The 20,349-nt window shown below is 48.3% G+C and overlaps 1 protein-coding gene across 1 annotated transcript in view; it reads left to right on the plus strand.

Annotated features, from left to right (window-relative positions):
• The first annotated feature begins 219 nt into the window (after positions 1–219).
• Positions 220–20,349, plus strand: part of NWD1 (NACHT and WD repeat domain containing 1) — an 82,317-nt gene continuing 62,187 nt past the window's right edge. Inside the window, 5 exon segments of the mRNA XM_070374790.1 lie at positions 220–525; positions 1,846–1,979; positions 7,662–7,747; positions 10,173–10,289; positions 16,994–17,291. Coding sequence (XP_070230891.1) covers positions 7,664–7,747; positions 10,173–10,289; positions 16,994–17,291 — 499 coding nt within the window. The 5' untranslated portion in view covers positions 220–525; positions 1,846–1,979; positions 7,662–7,663.

Here is a 20,349-nt window from a genome sequence, read left to right on the forward strand (position 1 = left end):
ACAAAGGGCATCTGCTAGGGATGAACCCATTAGCCGGCACACAACAGTTAACCACCAAGTCTGGCTAAGTGCCCAGCCTAGCTAGGGCTGGAGAGCCAAACAATTTCTTTTATTATCCTAGTTGCTGGGGGAATTGGCAGAGACCTGTGAAGTGTCTAAGACAAAAGTTACTAGGGTTGCTGGGGGCATGCCTTTCAGGCAATGCAGAGCCCAGGAAACTTTCTTCTCCAGCCTACTTCCCCAGAAGATTATAAATTGGCCCTTTCACCACCAGCAGGAGCTGGAGGAAGGCTGGAGCCCCCAAGGCAAACCTCTGTCCTTCCTGGGGAATCCAGGCTTGCTTAGCTGTCTCCTTATGTGACCAACAGGAGTTGAGAAAGATGGATAACTGGTGATGAGCTGACTGATTGGACAGTTATGGACTCAGCACCTGCTATGTGCCAGGCACGCTGACCTTGGCAGACGCAGACGTCACGTTCTCTTAGGAGGAACAAACAGTAAACAAAGAAGAAACATCAGCTGGTGGTGAGTACTGTGCAGAGAATTAAAATAGGGTGATGGTGCGGGGAGCAATTTGAGACGTCAAGGAGTAGTGGCATGGTCAGAGAGAGCCTCTCAGGAAATGGCGTTTAAGGTGGAATGTGTATAACTTGAAAAGGTGCAGCATGGGAGTTCAAGTATGGCATATGCAAAGACCCTAAGGCTGAGAGCAATTGGCCAGCATTAGACCGAAGGAAAAGGGCACAACAGAGGATGAGATGGTTGGATGGCATCACCGACTCAAGGGACTTAAGTTTGAGCAAGCTCTCGGAGTTGGTGAGGGACAGGGAAGCCTTGTGTGCTGCAGTCCATGGGGTCACAGAGAATTGGACATGACTGAGTGACTGAACTGAACTGAAACTGGCTTCCCAGGTGGCTCCGTAGTAAAGAATCTCTTTGTCAATCCAGGAGATGCAGTAGATGTGGGCTCAATCCCTGGGTCAGAAAGATGCCCTGGAGAAGGAAATGGCAACCCACTCCAGTATTCTTGCCTGGAGAATTCCATGGACAGAGGAGCCTGTCAGGGTTATAGTCCGTGGGGTCGCAAAGAGTTGGACATGACTGAGCAACTAACACTTTAACTTTTTGCTGTAATAAACCGTCAGGGTGAGCGAAACAGCATTTGTGAATCCTTCGAGTCCTCCTAGGGAATCCTCCAAACCTAGGGTGGTCCTGGGACCCCTGAACAGCAAAGCCTTTCTGGATGGACAAAGCAGGGAAGGGAAGTTGGGGCAAAGAAGAAAAAGATGAGCAAAAATTCAGGCTGTTAGGTAAAACTATTTCTTGAGTGCCTGTATGTAAAGTGGGGCCTTTTAAAAAATATATATGAACAAATGGAAAAGCATATCATATTTTTATTCTTTCTTTTATTTTTTTGACCACACATGTGGGATGTGGGATTGTCATTCCCCCACCAGGGATCGACCCCGAGCCCCCTGCATTAGGAGCATGGAGCCTTAACCACTGGCCCACCAAGGAAGTCCCTTTTTCTTTATTTTTTTGATTGGAGTATCATTGCTTTACAATGCTGTGTTAGTTTCTGCTGTACAGTGGAGTGAATCAGTCATATGTATGTATATAAACCCTCCCTGCTGAGCCTCTCTCCCGCTTCTCCTTCCCAACCCTCTAGGTCATCGCAGGGCAACGAGCTGAGCTGAGGCGGGTACTTACATACCTCTCTCCCAAAGGCCTTGTTTGCATTTGCTTCCTCATGGAAGTTTGGGAATTTATTTTGGTTGTCAGGCACATTGTGCTTTCTTCCTTATGTGTTGTTCCTGAGATGAGAGCCTCCTCTTCTCACCCTAGCCCACCCGGGAGTGGTTCTCACTCCCATTTCCCAGAAGATGGCAGCTGACGTCCCAGGAGAGAGGCTGTTGGCTTAAGTCCTCCAGGAAGGCAATGGAGGAGTCAGCATTCCAAGCAAACCCATGGACACCAAGGTATCCATTCCTCCAATCTGTGGTTTGTCAACACTGAGAGGTGGGTGAGGCAGGAGTAAGGTCACCAAAGCATCTTCTGTAAGGCCAAATCCTGAGAAAGTTTTTTCCTGCTCACTTTTTTTTTTAATTGTTCCCCAGGCTTTATTGAAATACAATCGACATATAACATTGTGTAAGTTTAGGGTGTATCATGTCCATATGATGCACTTCAGGATGGCTACCCACAGTAGCATTAGCTAACAGGTGTCACATAATTACCATTTCATTTTTGTGGTGAGGACACTTAACTGTCTTAGGAACGTCCAGGTGTATAACACAACATTGCACAGTACTGTTAACTGTGATCGTCATGCTACATATTAGATCCTTGGACTGACTCATAACTGGAGGCTTGTAGCCCTTGGCCAACCTCTCCCCATTTCCCCACCTACAGTCCCTGGCAACCACCATTCTCCTCTCTGTTCTGAGTTGGGCTTCTTTTGTGCGGTTGTTTGTGCTGGGTCTTTGTTGCAACACGTGGGCTTCTCTGTTGGGCAGCACAGGCTCCAGGGCACGCAGGTTCAGTTGCGACACGTGGGCTTCGTTTCCCAGCAGCATGTGGGTTTTTAGTTCCCTAACCAGAGATCAAACCTGCATCTCCTGTCTTGGAAGGTGGACTATTAACCCCTGGACCACCAGGGAAGTCCCTGAGTTGGACCCTTTTTGGATTTCACATATAAGTGAGGTCTTGGAGCAGTTATCTTTCTCTGACTTGTTTCACTCAGCGCAATGCCCTCAAGCTCCATCCATGCTCTTTCAAATGGTGTATTTGATTATTTCAAACAGCACATCTCGGTTGCTCAATCAGGGATCAAACTTGCACCCCTGGCATTATAAGCGTGGAGTCTTAACCACCAGGTCATGAGAGAAATCCCTCAGTCAGTTCCAGGTGGGTAGGTACTTAACTGCCCCTCCGGAGACTTGCTAATTTCCCTTCTTCTCAAGGAGAGCAGGCCTCAGGTTCCACACCTCGTGCAGGCAAGCAGATTCAGCTAGAGTTGATTTAAAGTTGGTGTCCCAGTTTCTCAGCACTGCTGACATTTGGGGACAAATGGTTTTCCATGGAGGCCCTGTCCTTTGCCTTGTGGGGTGTTGGGCAGTATCCTCGGACCCTACCTTCTAGATGCCAAGAGCTTCTCCTCCCCCAGTCGTGACAACCAAAAATGTCTCCAGATATCGCAAGTGTCCCCTGAGGGGGGGTGCAAAACGGCCCCCAGTTGAGAACCGCTGGCTTAAATAGTACACCTTGTGCCCATACTTCACTGGAGGGCATGGTGAGCACAGGATGATGGGGGTTCCCTCGAGTTTGTCCTTCTTGCCTGCCCTGCCAGGGCTTGGCACCGCGCCCAGCATCACACAGCCTCCCACTGCACACCTGGGCCAGGGCTCAATTTTCATTGAGCCCCAGGGGACCCAGGTGTTCAGGAGGCTGGTTGGTCCCTGGACTCCAAAGCTGAGTGCCAGGAAACCACAGTTACTGTGGCTACCGGTGAGCTCCTGGGGCGAGGAGCTATTGGTTGAGGGGGAAAAGGCTCGGGTGCCTGGTGGAGTCAACATCCAAGGGATGTCGGCTGGGAGGCCACTGTCCAACATCTCTCCCCATTAGCTTTCGCAGACCAAGTGGAGCCGTGAAGAGCCACTGGTTCATCTCCCCAGGGGCCCTGGAGGTGACAGAGGCTGCGGGTGGTCAAGAAACCTAGGAGGGTGAGACAGGTACCCCACTGCAGATGGCCCTGCCCGGCTGGCCTCCCAGGAAGGCCATCTGGCCACTGGTGTGAGGTGTCTGAGGCCCCGGCCCTTTCCTGGGGAAAGACTGTCCAGGTAGGTGGGCAGCATGAACTGCAGCCCCCTCAGCCCAGGCACCCGCCGGCGGCTTCTCCACGGTCAGGCAGGCCCCCTCCCAGCGCCTGCATCCAGAAGCGTGGCCATCTTCATCAGCTCTACGGTCTCAGGTAAGGGACAGGGCTGGACTTAGAGCTTGGTGGGGTGCCAGGGCCAGTGGGCATGGCTCACAGCATCCTCTAGGAGACCTGGATGTGAACACAGCCCGCCAGTGACCCACACACATAGGGACTGGTGAGGGAGAGCCTCCCTGACCCTTTGCTTCCTCCCCTATAAGCCAGCCTTAGAGCCTGACTTGAGAGAGTTGTCAGTAGCAAATGATACTACAACTAATATTAATGATGAATGTTCTAAGCTAGGCTTAAAAAGTGCCCAAGTCTTCCCACAGCTACAAAGCTCTGTATGACAGGATCTGGTTTACTCCCCAACTTTATCTGGTGTAACTCTCACCTCACACCCACACCCACCCACACTGCTCCAATAGGTCCAGGAACCTACAAAGCCCCAAGCCCCATAAACTGTAGTTATTCAACTGATCTGTTTATCTAATGCATGACTCCTCCAACCAGGCTATAAGCTCCATGAAGGCAAAGAGTCCACAGTGTGTGCCGGCAAGGGTTTAATAACCCGTTCTTCGAAAATTAAAACAAAAACCCCTGATTCATACTGTCTGCCAATTTCTGTGGTGTAAATTCTCCCACCATGGTCAATTTCAAGCTGTCCTGGGTGACCTCATAAACATGCAGCCAGATATGTTGGGTAGCTCACCATCCTCGAATATTTCCCTAATGCAAAATCAATAGCTGTAAACAAACTCAAGAGCAGAAACCAGGGTCAAGGGTAGTAAAATAGTTCGGAAGTGATGAGGTTTGAGTATTTGCAATCTCCACTTTCACTGTCATGTATTCCATCCCAAGTTCAGACAGTTTAATGTTTCACGTTATTGTTATTTAGTTAAGTCATGTCTGACTCTTTTGCGATCCCATGGACTGGAGCCGGTCAGGCTCCCCCGTCCGTGGGATTCTCCAGGCAAGAATACTGGAGTGGGTTGCCATTTCCTTCCCCAGGGTATCTTCCTGACCCAGGGAATCTTCCTGACCCAGGGATTGAACCCGAGTCTCCTGCATTAGCACATGGGTTCTTTACCACTGAGCCACCTGAGAAGCTAATTTTTCACAGTGGCTGTTTTAACAAAATCCCTGATGATTCAGCCATCGGCTCTCCCAGGACAGCAGGGGCTGGCTCCAGCATACTGCATTGTCTACATATGCATTGTTTGCCATTGTATCCTTGATGCTTTTTTTTTTTTTTTTGGCATTTTTGTCTTGCGGGATCTTGGGGCTTCCCAGGCATTGCTGAGTGGTAAAGAATCTGCCTGCCACTGCAGGAGACATAAGAGATTCGGATTCTATCCCTGGGTCAGGAAGATCCCTTCGAGGAGGAAATGGCAACCCACTTCAGTGTTCTTGCCTGGAGAATCCCATAGACAGAGGAGCCTGGCTAGCTACAGTCCATGGGGTTGCAAAGAATTGGACTTGACTCAAGTGACTTAGCACGCATGCAAACAGGATCTTAGCTCCCTGACCAGGGATTGAACCTGTGTCTTAACCACTGGACCACCAGAGATCCTTTGTAGTGTTTGGACATAAAGTAACTTCACAGAGGACATTTTATGGACAAATATAAATAACCTGTGGAATTCATAGGACAGGCACAGGAAGGGAGTAGGAGGCAGGTCCAAGATTGGCATTCAGGTCAGTGCCTGTGCTAGGACCCCGGCAGCTTCTTCGTACTAGCCGCTTTGGGAGTCTTTTCATGGACACTAAAGTGACCCTCCCCTGGCTACATGGAGAAAACAAATAATTCTTGAATGCTTACATTACAATAGGTGCAGCCTCAATGGTTCCATCAACATTTATTCGGTACCTGTGTTGAGTGCTGAGAAATTAGCAATGACTTAGACAGAGCAGAGGTTTTTGACTTTGGGGAGCTTGTAGCCCTGCAGAGTAGAGGCATCACCCACTTTTTACAGAGGAGGAAACCAAGGATAGCATGATGCTTGGCACAAGGCCATACAATGAAGGCAAGTGGTAGAAAATAATCTTAGAATCCAGATTTACCCTAGGCAGGGCTGCCAGATTTATCAAAAATAAGAAACCAAACCACCACCATAACCAGCAAAACCAGGACACCCAGCTCAGTTTGCGTTTGAAGTAAACAACCAATGATCTTTTAGTATAAGATAGTGTGCAGAGCTGGAGAAGGAAATGGCAACCCACTCCAGTACTCTTGCCTGGAAAATCCCATGGACAAAGGAGCCTGGTAGGCTATAGTCTATGGGGTCGCAAAGAGTCGAACACGACTGAGTGACTTCACTCACTCACTCAGCGTGCAGAGCGGCTTCTCTGGTGGCTCAGCAGTAAAGAATCTGCATGCAGTGAAGACTGCCTGCAATGTAGGAGACGTGGATTCGATCCCTGGGGCAGGAAAATCCCTCGGAGAAGGAAATAGTGACCCAGTCCAGTATTCTTGCCTGGGAAATCCCACGGGCAGAAGAGCCTGGCAGTCCATGGGGTCACAAAGAGTCAGACACGACTGAGTGAGTAATCCACCACCGCCAGTGTGCAGAGAGGGACATACTTATGCTAACAAGTGATTTGTGTTACACATGGAACAGGGCTTGTCAGAAATGCACATTCTGGAGTTCAGGGAGTGGGCTGCACTTATGCTACCAGGCTTCTCATTACTTATCTGAAATGCAAATCAATGGGGTGTCCTGTATTATATCTGGCAACCCTAACCAAAGGTGAACAACCATACTGGTTAGCTGGGTCTGAGGGGTTTCCTGGGATGTGGGATTTTTAGCACTAACACTAGGAAAGTCTCAGGCATAGTTGGTCTTTCTGGCATGCCTCCTATTTTTTGTAGCTTTTGATTCTTCATGAATGGTCCTAACCTTTGTAAGAGTTGTTGTTGTTCAATCACCAAGTTGTGTCCGACTCTTTGCAACCCCATGGACTGCAGCATGCCAGGCCTCCCTGTCCCTCACCATCTCTTGGAGTTTGCCCAAGTTCATGTCCATTGGGTCAGTGATGGATCCATCCAACCATCTCATCCTCTGTTGCCCTTTTGTCCTTCTTGATCTTTCCCAGAATCAGGGTCTGTTCCAATGAGTCAGCTCTTCACCTCAGGAGGCCAAAGTTTTGGAGCTTCAGCTTCAGCATCAGTCCTTCCGATGAGTATTCAGTGTTGATTCCCTTTAGGATTGGCTGGTTTGATTTCCTTGCAGTCCAAGGGACTCTCAAAAGCCTTCTCCAGCACAATTCAAAAGCATCAGTTCTTCGGTGCTCAGCCTTCTTTATGGTCCAACTTTCACATCTGTACATGATTACTGGAAAGAATATAGCCTTGACTATACAGACCTTTGTTGGCAAACTGGCGTCTTTGCTTTTTAATACACCGTCTAGGTTTGTTGGTGCCAGTGGTAAAAAACCCACCTGCCGATGCAGGATGTGTAAGAGACGCAGGTTCCCTCCCTGGGTTGGGAAGGTCCCCTGAAAAAGGGCATGGCAACCCACTCCAGTATTCTTGCCTGGAGAATCACCATGGACAGAGCAGCCTGGAAGGCTAGGCTACGGTCCGTAGGGTCACAGAGTCAGACACGACTAGAGTGACTGAGCACACACACTAGGTTTGTCACAGCTTTCCTTTGTAAGAGCACCTGAGGCTAAAAGCAGAGCTGTGAGGCAGGGACGAGTTCTGAGTTTGTCCGGTTCCTAGCCTCCATACCGTTCGTTGCAGATATGGACGCAGAGAGGGAAGCCCTCCAGAGCACCGCCTACCCCGAAGTGCAGACCTTCTGCCAGAAGCACGGCCTGATGTTCGAGGTAATTGCCCCCCGACCCCTCACTGTCTCAGCAACCCGGGCAGGCATACGGGCTCCTTGCTCAGAGGGGCTCCACACCAGAACTACAGATGAAAGTCCTCTGAAGAAGGCAGGCGGAGAGGTCGTGGCCATGGGCACTGCAGTCAACCCTGGTGGTGTGCCAAAGTACTGGGAGTGGATGCCTTGCAACTCTGCTCCTTGGGCATGCCACTTTTTTTTTTTTTTTTAATAAGATTTACTTTCTTCTTCTTTTTGGCTGTGCTGGGTCTTCGTTGCTGTACGTGGGATTTCTCTAGTTGCAGAGAGCAGGGGCTACTCTTCGTTGCTCCCAATGCAGGGGTCCCAGGTTTGATCCCTGGTCAGGGAGTTAGACCCCACATGCTGCAACTAAGAGCTCACATGCCACCCCTAGACCTAGCACAGCCAAATAAGTAAATCAATAAGAAAAAATACTTTACAAAATGACGGTGGGGGCTGTGGGTGTGATGGATGACGCAGGCTTCTCTTGCTGTGGAGCAGGGGCTCTAGAACATGTGGGCTTCAGCAGCTGTGGTTCCCAGGCCCTAGAGCATTGGCTCAGTAGTTCTGGTGCAAGGGGTGAGTTGCTCTGTGGCACGCGGGATCTTCCTGGATCAGGGGTCAAACCTGTGTCTCCTGCATTGGCAGGCTGATTCTTTACCCCTGAGCTACCAGGGAAGCCTTGCATGTCACTTTCATCGTTGCTTTGTCCTGTTCTCCAGCCCTCCCGACACTGGAACAGCTTTAGCGGGTATCTATGAGGGCTGTGGGATATTTGGGTGGGTATGCATGTGAGACGTGCACCAGCTGGGCAGTCCCCATGGGCCCTAGATAGAGGGCACCGATCCCAGGGTGGGGATGTAGATGGCTGCATGTTTCTAAGCGGAAACTGATAAACCATCTTTGGAATCTCAGCCTCAGTTGATGCTGTCTCTTTGCCATTTACAACAGTCATCCAGAGAGCCTAGCCACTGGACTACCAGGAAGTCCCTCTACATTACTAAGAAAGGGGCCTTCACTGATCATGAGACATGATTCAGTGGCAGAGATGCTATAAAGGAAGACATAGGTGCTGAGCACTGATGAAACGCCTCGTGTGCATCCCTTTAATGTGCGACTAAGGCAACACCCTCAAGATGCAGGCTGGGAGACAGTGGCCTAGAGAGATGGAGTTTCTTGTGCGGACCCAGTGGCTGAGCCTTTTTCCTTTTCCCTTTCCTCCTCCAGCCGCATCCGGTACTGTAGTCCTTTTACCCCATGCCGTAGTTTATTAGGAATTTTATGTCCTTCTCTCTGGACAAAAGAATTGAGGGAGACATGGCCTGTTCTGAGTCCCACCCACTCTCTCCTCATCCCAGCTTTCTGCTTGGTCAGCTTCACTGCTTGAATTAAACCATTCTACTCAGCCCCACCTCCGGCCAGTGGGCCAAAATAGACCGAAAGCGTGCAGTTGCCCAGGACACTTGGCCACGTCTGATTCTGGCCAAGTGAAAACCCTCCTTTGCAAAGAAAGCTCTGCAAACAAGGGTGGACATGTCCTTGTTTAAAAGGAACAGTTTGAAAATGCCCAAGTTCTTTAAAAATGTTTTAAAATATTTTTAAGTAAACGTTTGAGTTTGGAATTCAGATTTGCAGGAAAATTGCCTGTAGGATAGAGTCTCCATATGCCCCCACCCACCCACTTTTTCCCCTGTTGTGAACATCTTCTATTATCGGAGCATGTTTGTTATGACTAAGAAATGGACATTGGTACATTGCCTTTAAGCAACCTCCAGACTTTCAGACTATCACCATCTGTGTCTCCTTTCTGGCTGGAGAACTCGGTTGCATTTAGAAGGCCAAGGAACTCTTACATTGAGTTGTCCCAGCTCCCCAGTCTCCTGTGGCTGGGACAGCTCCTTGGTCTTCTCCTTCGTACTCATGAGCAGTACAGTTGTGGGAAGATTGCCTGGGAGTCCTGTAGCATACCTCCAATTTGGGTCTGTCTGATATTTTTCTCATGATTACACTGGGATTATGGGTATCATTCAAGTTCTTTTAATCCAGACATCCCTCTTTGAGGAAAGGTTGTCAAATTACTGAAAGAGGGCCTTCTCTGGTGGTCCAGTGGCTAAGACTCTGAGCTCCCAAGGCAGGGGGCCAGGGTTGGATATCTGGTCCAGGAACTAAGATCTGGCATGCTGCATGCTGCTGCTAAGTCGCTTCAGTCGTGTCCAACTCTGTGTGACCCCATAGACGTCAGCCCACCAGGCTCCGCCGTCCCTGGGATTCTCCAGGCAAGAACACTGGAGTGGGTTGCCATTTAAATAAAAAATGACTGAAAGAAACTTTATGCCTTTATCAAAAGGAATTGAAAAACATCACCCATCCTGCCACTTTCCTGACAAACCCATGCTTGTCATTTCCAGGTGGTTGACCTGAGGTGGGGTATTCGGAACACTGAGGCCACTAACCACATGACCACAGAACTCTGCTTGGAGGAGCTTGACCGGTGTCGGAAAACATCCATAGGGCCAGCTTTTGTTGTGAGTCTCTTGGGAGGGACAGATGAACTCTTACTTCTCATTCTAGCCCCAGGATATGGCCCTGTTTCTAGACCAAACCCGTCAATGGAGGGAAGTGGGTGGCATGTCTGCTGTCATGCTCAATCTTCATAGCCTGCCCATGGCAGACATTGCTAATTGATCACAGCACCCATTTTTCTGGAGAGCTAGCCAGAATCCAGACAGTAGCAGTCAAGTGGAAGCAGCAGGTGAGTGGCAGAACAGAGTGCTGAAGCCCAAAGGCATCTTAGAATTTGCTCTGAGCTTTCCCACATCATGAGCTTTGTTTGGGGGACTTTTAGATCCTAGAAAACCATAGAGAAGGTGAAAATCTACAGGGTATGCAAATTTTTTTCTCCCATGTGCCCTGTGTTATTGGGAGCAATCTCTGTGTCCCTTTTTTGAGCATGCCTCAGGAGCTAACTTCTGATCCTAGGCAAGACTAACCAGGGTCTTCTCTCCTCCCCAACTAAACTTTCTCTGATACCAGAACAATCTCCAGCTCACAATTAAAGGTTTATGTTATAATCAGCATATGATATTCCAAAACTTTGATTTATTACATCACCAAGTTTCAAATATACCAAGAACTAGAGAATTTTGGCTCGTAAATCCTAGAGCAGGGATCAGCAAACCACAGCCCATGGGGCAAATCCGGCCTTCTACTTGTTTTTGTAAACAAACCTTTATTGGCACAAGCCTTTATTTGGCCCTTGATGGAAAGTTTGCTTAAACCTGTCCTAGAAAGTAAAGAGAGAAAAAGTCAAGAAAGTATCTTTGCCCAATACATCTTAATCAAAAACAAGCTTTGAGCAGCTCCCCAAAAAAACTTCTGGAGACAAGCATATAGCAAGTAAAAGGTAAAAGAAGGTTTATAAAAGCTGTTTTCTAGAGAAACAAAGACAAATAAATGAAGCCCATTTGGACTTAAAATTGCCCTGCCCAGTCAGTGTGCATGCATGCATGCTAAGTCGCTTCAGTGATGTTCGACTCTTTGCAACCCTATGGATTGTAGCCCACCAGGCTCCTCTGTCCATGGGACTCTCCAGGCAAGAATACTGGAGTGGATTGCTGTGCCCGCCCTCTCCAGGGGATCTTCCCGACCTAGGGATCGAATCCATGTCTTTTACGTCTCCTGCCTTGGCCGGCAGGTTCTTTACCACTAATGCCACCTGGGAAGCCCACTGCCCAGTGTAGTAGCCACGAACCACATGTGGTGATTTAAATTGATTAATATCAGGCAGAATTAAAACTTCAGTTCCTCGGTTGCACCAGCCGCATTCCAGCGGCTCAGTGGCCGCATGTGTCAAGTGGCCACCGTGTTGAACAGCATGGGTATGAACACTTCCAGGGTTGCTGAAAGTTCTAGTGCTGCTTTAGAGATCAGTTCAGTTCAGTTCAGTCGCTCAGTCATGTCCGACTCTTTGCGACCCCATGAATTGCAGCACGCCAGGCCTCCCTGTCCATTACCAACTCCCGGAGTTCACTCAAACTCACGTCCATCGAGTCAGTGATGCCATCCAGCCACCTCATCCTCTGTCGTCCCCTTCTCCTCCTGCCCCCAATCCCTCCCAGCATCAGAGTCTTTTCCAGTGAGTCAACTCTTCGCGTGAGGTGGCCAAAGTATTGGAGTTTCAGCTTCAACATCAGTCCTTCCAAAGAACACCCAGGACTGATCTCCTTTAGAGATTACATCTCCTTAAAAAAAACAAAAACTAAGATCTGGGTGACAGATGTGAAAAGCTTTACTATGTATTAAGTTTTATCTGTACACTTACCACTGTGTTTTCATGCTTTCCTCCTATACTTTTCTTTGTAGGTTGACATCAATTTTTCTTTCTTCCCTGCTTTGTTGAGCTGTAACTGACATCCAGCACTGTATGGGTTTAAAGTATACAACATAATGACTTGATTTACATGTATCGTGAAATGATTATTAAATAATATTAGTTGACACCCAGCTGCTTATATAGATATGAAAAAGGGAAATGGTTTTCCTAGTGATGAGAATGTCTAGGGTTTACTTTCTTAGCAATTTTCAAATATGCCCTACAGCGGTGTTAACTGCAGTCACCATGCTGTACACTACGTCCCCAGGACTTACTTATCTTATAACTGGAGGTTTGAATCACTTGATTTCATGTCTTTATTTTTTATTGAATTCTTTATTATTTTTATTTTATAGCTGATGTTCAACTTGTGTTGGTTTCAAGTGTACAGCTAAGTGATTCCGTTACATACATCCATAACGGCTCAGCAGGTAAAGAATTCATCTGCAATGCAGGAGACACAGGAGGCATAGGTTTGATCCCTGGGTGGGGAAGATTCCCTGGAGCCTTGAAGAAGTGGTAACTCATTCCACTATTCTTGCCTGAAATATCCCACGGACAGAGGAGCTTGGCAGGTGTACTTCAAAGAGTCGAAAAGAGTCAGACACGACTGAAGCAACTGAGTACAAATGCATATATATGTTTAAACTTTTTCAGATTCTTGTCCCTTAAAAATTTGTTGCCAAGTATTGAGTATGGCTCCCTATTTTAATCATTATTGTTTTAAGTACAGTCTAATATTTTAAAGGCTCTACCCTCTGAGTTGCTTCCCTTGTGACTCAGTGGTAAAGAATCTGCCTGCCAATGCAAGAGATGTGAGTTTAATCCATAAGTTTGGAAGATCCCCTGGAGAAGGAAATGGCAACCCACTCCAGTATGCTTGCCTGGGAAATCCCACGGACAGAGAAGCCTGGAGGGCTACAGTCCATGGGGTCACAAGGAATCGGACACAACTGAGTGATTAAGCAACAACAGCAAAATCCTCTGATTTACGTATCTCCTTTGCGATTCCCCCCCGCCCAGTTTTCTGCTTTTGCTGATGATTGAGACTGATGATTGATCATTTTGTTGCGTTTCAAAGAAAAAAAGAAAAGGCAAAAGTTTCGTAAAGAAAAAAAGGGAGATGGGGAGAAAAGGAACTCCAGGAGGACTTCCATTTTGCAACCGAAATTGCAGGCAGCCAAAAGCGCAACGCAGCTTCCAGGTGGCATGGGGGATGGTGGATGGGAGGGAGGGTGATCTCGGAGCTTCCCCCAGGCCTGAAAGGCCCAGGGACCTCACAAATCCTTCCAGAAGGGTTCCTTGGGCGGCAAGCTGACCTTTAGCCACTTCCTGTGTTCCTCCTGAAACAGGTGTCTCCCCTCTAACTCTTGAGAGTCACGGCTTCATTCTCCTTCAGTGGCTCTGGTTTAGGGGGCTTTCCACCAAACTCAGAGATGCAGTGGAGGCCCTTGGAGAGGCATCTCTCTGGTAAATAAGTCATTAGGCAGTGCGGCAGGGGACAGCTCCCCATGGCTCTTCCTTCTAGAAGCTCTGGGTCTCTCGGGCCACCTGCAGCTCCAGCATCTCCAGAGAGTTGCTCCTGGTGGTGGCAACTTGAGCTTCTTTCAAGCTCCTCCCATTCCTGTTGCTCTGGTCCCACAGACAGGAGCATCTTGTGTCTTCTGTCTCCTTCCTGAGAGCTCTGGTTTGTGGTTGGCTGGCTGCATCTTTTCCAACTCCTCTTGCTTGTCCAAGGCTCTGCCTTCAAGAAAGGCAGTTGGAGAGTGGAATCCTCTTCAACACCTCGTTGTTACCAAACCAAACTTGGATCCGCAAGCCCATGCAGAATAAAACCAATCTACCAACATTGAGTTGTCATGAAGGAAGGCACAGCATTGACTGCAGGTGCCAAGCAAGGAGTCCAGGGCAGCTAGTGCTCAAAACCCCTGAACTCCCAGATGACTTTTAGGAAAGCATTTTTAAAGGCCAGGTGAGGGAGTAGAGTTGCAGGGTATGGGATCAACTCACACAATTCTCTGATTGGTTGATGATGAGGTAACAGGGTGGTATCACAGGGGTTAACGTTACCAGTCCTTAGGTGCCATAGGTCTGGGGGCTATGTGTTCATGATCGTCACAAAGTGAACTTCTTCCATTTGGTGAGGGTTTTCACACTGGGCTTTCCTGGTGGCTTATACAGTTAAGAATCCACCTGGAATGCAGGAGACTTGGGTTTAGTCCCTGAGTTGGGAAGATCCCCTGGAGAAAGGAATGGCAACCCACTCCAGTATTCTTGCCTGGAGAATCCCATGAACAGAGGAGCCTGGTGGGCTACAGTCCATAGGGTTGCAAAGAGCTGGACACAGCTGAGCGACTCACACTTTCTTTTTTTGCAAGACAACTCAGGAAATGTGCATCAGATACTGTTTTCTATGTATTTCAGGGCGGAGCTAAAGGTGAGGATATGGGGCAGGGGTCTGTCCCCTAGGGTCCTCTCCATTACACCATCATCACAGATTCAAGTCATTCAGGTTTCCCAGGTACACACCCCCTGGAATATTCTGGTATGTCCCAATGAAGAAGGGAGGGTTGATTGCTTCCATTTTACATAGTGAAGAAATTCAAGACTTTGGGTCCACTGTCCTAGGCCTTCTCCAGCCTAATTCTCTTGAATTCCAGTTTGCACTTTCTTCATGCATGCTGAAGGTGGAAAGAGGGCCTCCTATATTCTTGCAATAAGACCCAAATCTTAGGGGCTCTGCAAGCCCTGCAAAATCATCCCAGGGGATGGCCTTATCCCCCTTTACTGCCCCTTCCCTGTTGGTTCTGTAGACCCTGTCTTTCCCGCACAGTATATCCCAGGGCCTTTGCATGTACCGTTCCCCCTGCAAGCCCTCTGCCAGGGGCATTCCTTCTCCTGTCTTATTCTTTAGCTTGATCCTCACTCCCTCAGGGGAATTTCTCTGACTCCACGGCCCTCGTGTGACCTAATTTGCCTTTTCCTCTTAGGACGATGAGCAGCTGAAATACTGACACTGGTGCAATTCTCAGACTGAAGCCTGTTTCTCCTGTTAAGACTCCAAGGTCCAGGAAGGCAGGGCCCAGCACTGTCTCGGTCACTGCTGTCTGCTGAGCAGCTGTCATGGGTTTGGCTCAATATATATATTCGGGGAAGATATTCTGCATGGGGATCTCACCATCTCCCTTTCCAGATCAACTCTTTTTTAAAAAATTTTAATTAGTTTAGTTTTGGTTGCTCTGGGTCTTTGTTGCTGCACGTGGGCTTTCTCTAGTTGCAGCGAGCAGGGGCTACTCTCTGAGAAGCTACTCACCAGCTTCTCATTGCAGTGGCTTCTCTTATCACAGAGCTGGGTCTCCAGGGCACGAGGGTTTCAGCAGTTGCAACACGTGGGCTCGGTAGTTGCAGTGCGCAGGCTTAGTTGCCCGGAGGCATGTGGAATCTTCTCAAACCAGGGATCGAACCCATGTCTCCTGCATTGCCAGGCGGATTTTTTACCACTGAGCCACCAGGGAAGCCTGGAAGGACTTATCACTTGCAACAAGTCAGGAAAACACCAGAGACTTTTTCCAAAGCAGTGTCTCCCTGAACAGCAAAACTGAGAAAATTTTAAGCCAAGGGGGCATGCATATTCATGAAGTGATTTGAGCAGAGGTGAATTCAGCCTAGAATTGGGACAAAGGTTCACAGCGTCCAAGCTTTGGTTGATTGAAGTCAGGAGGGTCTACACCATCATCCTATATTCCACCTGGGCAGGAGTCTTAGTTCCTGCAGAACTCAAAGACGTATTATATCTATATCCTTTGAAGTTTAACAAGGAGTCTGTTTTATCACTGTGTTGCAAGAAGGGGAACACTTTCCAGGACCCAAGAGCAGGCTCCTGTCCAACACTTAGAAATGAATTGTCCGAGGAGACATACATGTTGACAAAGCGAGAGACTTTATTGGGAAAGTATGCCTGGGCAGAGAGCAGTAGTATAAGGGAACCCAGGAGAACTCCTCTGCCACGTGGCTCCCAGCCCCCAGTATTACGGTAATTGGCTTGGTTGCTGGGTTGTCTCTGGCCAGTTACTCTGACTCCGGGTCCTTCCTGATGGTGCATGCACCACATCAGCCAAGATGGATCCCAGCAAGAAGGATCCTGGAAGGCTGGTAGGATATCTGAACTAGAGTCTCTTTCTGTATTGTTTCGTTGCTAAGTCACGTCTGACGTTTTTGCGACACCATGGACTGTAGCCCTCCAGGCTCCTGTGTCCATGGGATTCTCCAGGCAAGAATACTGGAGTGGGTGGCCTTCCCCTTCTCCAGGGGATCTTCCGCAACCAGGGATGGAACTGCATCTGTTGTATTGCAGGCAGGTTCTTTACCGCTGAACCACCTTTTGACATTTCCCTCCTCAGGGGATTCTGCATCCCTTACCAGGACCCCCTGTTTAAGATAACTCATGCAGGTGGTCACTACTGGGCCTGGCTAGGGTGGGTGGCTTTAGTCAGTGGTTCCCCCTAACAACTGGACTATTCGACTGTTTCTTGACTGCTTTTCCTTTATTCCTGCATTGTCTCACTTCCCTTAAGATAATTAATTACTTAGATGTGTTCAAGGGCAAGCATTGAGGCCAGGCTTCAATCACAAAATGGCTCAGGCCAAAATGGTTTCTCTTATGTCAAGAAAGCCATTACTGGTTCCCTTACTCTGGGGACCCCTAACCGATCTGCTTACATTAATCTAATTATCTCTGTGGAACAACCACCAGGCTCATTTTAAGGGCTCGGCATGCCTCACCCAGGGTCACTGAGCTAAGTGCCTGAGCCGAGACTTGAGCCCAAAACCACCCCTCTCCAACTCTCTCTCCTCCAGGCCCTCGTGGGTGACCAGTACGGCCCCTGCCCCGTCCCCACGCGGATCGAGGAAAAGGAGTGGGAGGCGCTGAAGGCTCAGCTGACCGCCAGGCCCCGCGACCTGGAGCTGGTGGCACGATGCTTCTGGAGAGACGAGAACGCGGTGCCCCCCGCCTACCTGCTGCAGGCCCTGGGCACTGGGGAGGCCTCTGGGCCTGAAGAGGCCACCCTGCTCTCTGCACTGCGCTCCGGAGCCCAGGAGGCCCGCAGGCTGGGGCTCATCAGCCAGGAGCGGTGGTACCGCTACCACCGGTCAGGTGAGGCTGCCAAGACTCCCCTAGGGGTCCCTGGGAAATGCCCAGGGGTTCAAAATACACGTCACGCTTTATCCAAACACCACCGCCTGCATTTCTATAAATGCTAAACCAACCTAGCTCCCGGAGGCCCAGTTCTGAGAAAGATTATTCTTCTGATCCAAGAGAGTGTAGTCACATCCTGGTTAATTTCAGCATCTTAGGGTTCTTCTCTTCGGGCTCCTTCCCTTCTCTCAGGCAGGCTCCTGGCTCTGGGGGACTTGTCCTAGGATGACCACCATCCCCATACACCTGGGACCGAGACCCTCCCAGGATTCAGGGTTCTTAGGGCCAAACCCAGGACAGTTCTGGGAAAACCGGAAGAGTGGGTCACCCCGGGCTAGCTGAGAGCCGGCTTCTACTGAGGAAATCGTCCTCCATCAATGCACCTGCCTCTGAAAACTGAAGCGAAGGAAGAAGGAGTCTCTGTTGCCCAAGGAGGGGAGAAGAGTTTCCCCTCTGTGCTGAGTTCATCACCTGCTCCCTCACCTCTCACCTCGAGCCTCGTCCTCTGCCCCTTCCGTCCTCCACACCGGGCTAGCAGAAAGGTGTTTCTAAAAAGGCAGTGAGATCAAGCCATTGCCCCATTGCTTGCTGACTCAGGAAAGAAATAGGTTCTTTCAGTAGGAAAAAGGTTCTTATTATTTATGGATTAGTAAGTAACACACAGACTCGGACACGACTGAAGTGACAGCAGCAGCAGCAGCAACGTCAGTTTACGCCTTATTAGTATGACAGTTTACATCACCCACCTTATTTTTTATATAATTTTATTTGTTATTTTGGCCGTGTGGAGCCTTCTTCCTCGCTGCGCGGGCTTTCTCCAGTTGCAGGGAGTGGGGGCTGCTCCTCAGTCACGGTGCACCAGCTTCTCATTACGGTGGCTTCTCTTGTTGCAAAGCAGAGGCTCTAGGGCACGAGAGCCTCAGTAATTGCAGTGTGCACTCAGTAGGTGCGTTTTCCGGGCTCTAGAGCACAGATTCAATAGGTGTGGGGCACCAGCTTAGTTGCTCTGGCGTCTGGGATCTGCCCGGATCAGGGATCTAACCCGTATCGCCTACAGTGGCAGACAGATTCTTTACCACCAAGTCACCAGGGAAGCCCTCACATTATTAAATATATGAATTTATATTATCCAAACTATTAACTATATGAATTCATGTTATCCATACTATTAAATATATGAATTTATGTTATAAAATATTAAATATATGGATTTATATTACCCACACTATAAAATATATAAATTCATTTGATCAACATATTACATATATTGATTTATTAAAAGGTATTGAATGTAGTAATTTATACTAATAGTATTTTATTAAAATATATTGACTGCTATTTACTGTATATATAGTAATTCTAGTAAGGAGATAATCCATTTTTAAAAATTTTACTTGAGGATAATTTTAGATTAACAAAAAAGTTACAATGTTATAAAGATACAAAGATAGTGTAGATTTCTCTTACTCATTTAAGAGTAAGTATGATCGAGGTACATTTACTGGAACTCAGAAATGAACATCAATATTTACTATCTGTACATGACTAGTAACTAGACTCCAGACTTTATTTGGATTTCTACAGTTCTCCCATCAATGTCTTTCTGTCCCAGGATTCCACACTTGCATTTCATCCTTTGTCTCTTGAGGCTACTCTGGTCTGCAGCAGGTTTTCATGACTGTTTTGAGGCGTACTGGCCAGGTCTTTTATAGAATGTCCCTCAGTCTGGGCTTGGTTGGTGCTTTCTCATGATTTGACTGGGATTATAGGTGAGGGGGCAGAGAAGGCAATGGCACCCCACTCCAGTACTCTTGCCTGGAAAATCCCATGGACGGAGGAGCCTGGTAGGCTGCAGTCCATGGGGTTGCTAAGAGTTGGACACGACCGAGCAACTTCACTTTCACTTTTCACTTTCATGCATTGGAGAAGGAAATGGCAACCCACTCCAGTGTTCTTGCCTGGAGAATCCCAGGGACGGGGGAGCCTGGTGGGCTGCCATCTGTGGGGTCTCACAGAGTCGGACACAGCTGAAGCGACTTAGTAGCAGCAACAGCAGCATAGGTGAGGGGGAGGAAGACCACAGAGCTGAAATTCCCTCCCCATCCCATCATATCAGGAGCACCTGAGGCCCACCTGGCATCACAGGTGGGGCTAACCTTGACTGGTTAAGACTAGTCATGACGGACCGGTTTTGGATACACGGTTTGTGTGTCTAACAATGTTGAGTCCACTGTTTGTTGAGCACTTAACCTGTCACTATAGCTTGCCGGAGTCCAGCTCCAGCAGCCAGGGATTCAACCTGAAGGGGTGAGTGGTGTTGGCGAGAAACTGAGGCAGCCTCTCATTTTTCTTGGACTGCCTGTTTATTTCAAGCTTATGATTCTCTTTTATACTTTTACAAAAGCATTAGGTTAGAGGTTTGATATTTTTAGTTCCCATTGACCCAGATTTATTTTTCTCCAAAAATCATTGTTGCCCCTCAAAAGGGGTTCCTTCCTCAGCGATTCTCTTATCTACTTTTTCTCATGTGTCCTTGTGAATACCCTGTAGCTCATGCTAATGTCTGGGCTGCATACCACATCCCTCAGTTTAATTCTTATCTTTCTAAGTCCTGTTTACCCCTAGTATCCTAAGCTCACTATTTCTTTGAAAGGGCTTCTAGCTAATAATATCTCTAAAGTCCCTAATCTCTATAAACTATAGTAGAATATGCTAACATTACAGCATCCCTTAAATCTTTAGCTTCTAACTATTTTAATTATTCCTAAGCCCTAAATTCCTGGTGGCTCCGACGGTAAAGCATCTGCCTACAATGCGGGAGACCCGGGTTCAATCCCTGGGTCGGGAAGATCCTCTGGGATTCCTTCTCCTCTGGAGAAGGAAATGGCACCCCACTCCAGTACTCTTGCCTGGAAAATCCCACGGATGGAGGAGCCTGGTAGGCTACAGTCTATAGGGTTGCTAAGAGTCGGACACGACTGAGCAACTTCACTCACTCAAGCCCTAAATTCACCAA

This window comes from Bos mutus, chromosome 7 (assembly GCF_027580195.1).
Source record: "Bos mutus isolate GX-2022 chromosome 7, NWIPB_WYAK_1.1, whole genome shotgun sequence".
In the NCBI taxonomy this organism is placed as follows: domain Eukaryota; kingdom Metazoa; phylum Chordata; class Mammalia; order Artiodactyla; family Bovidae; genus Bos; species Bos mutus.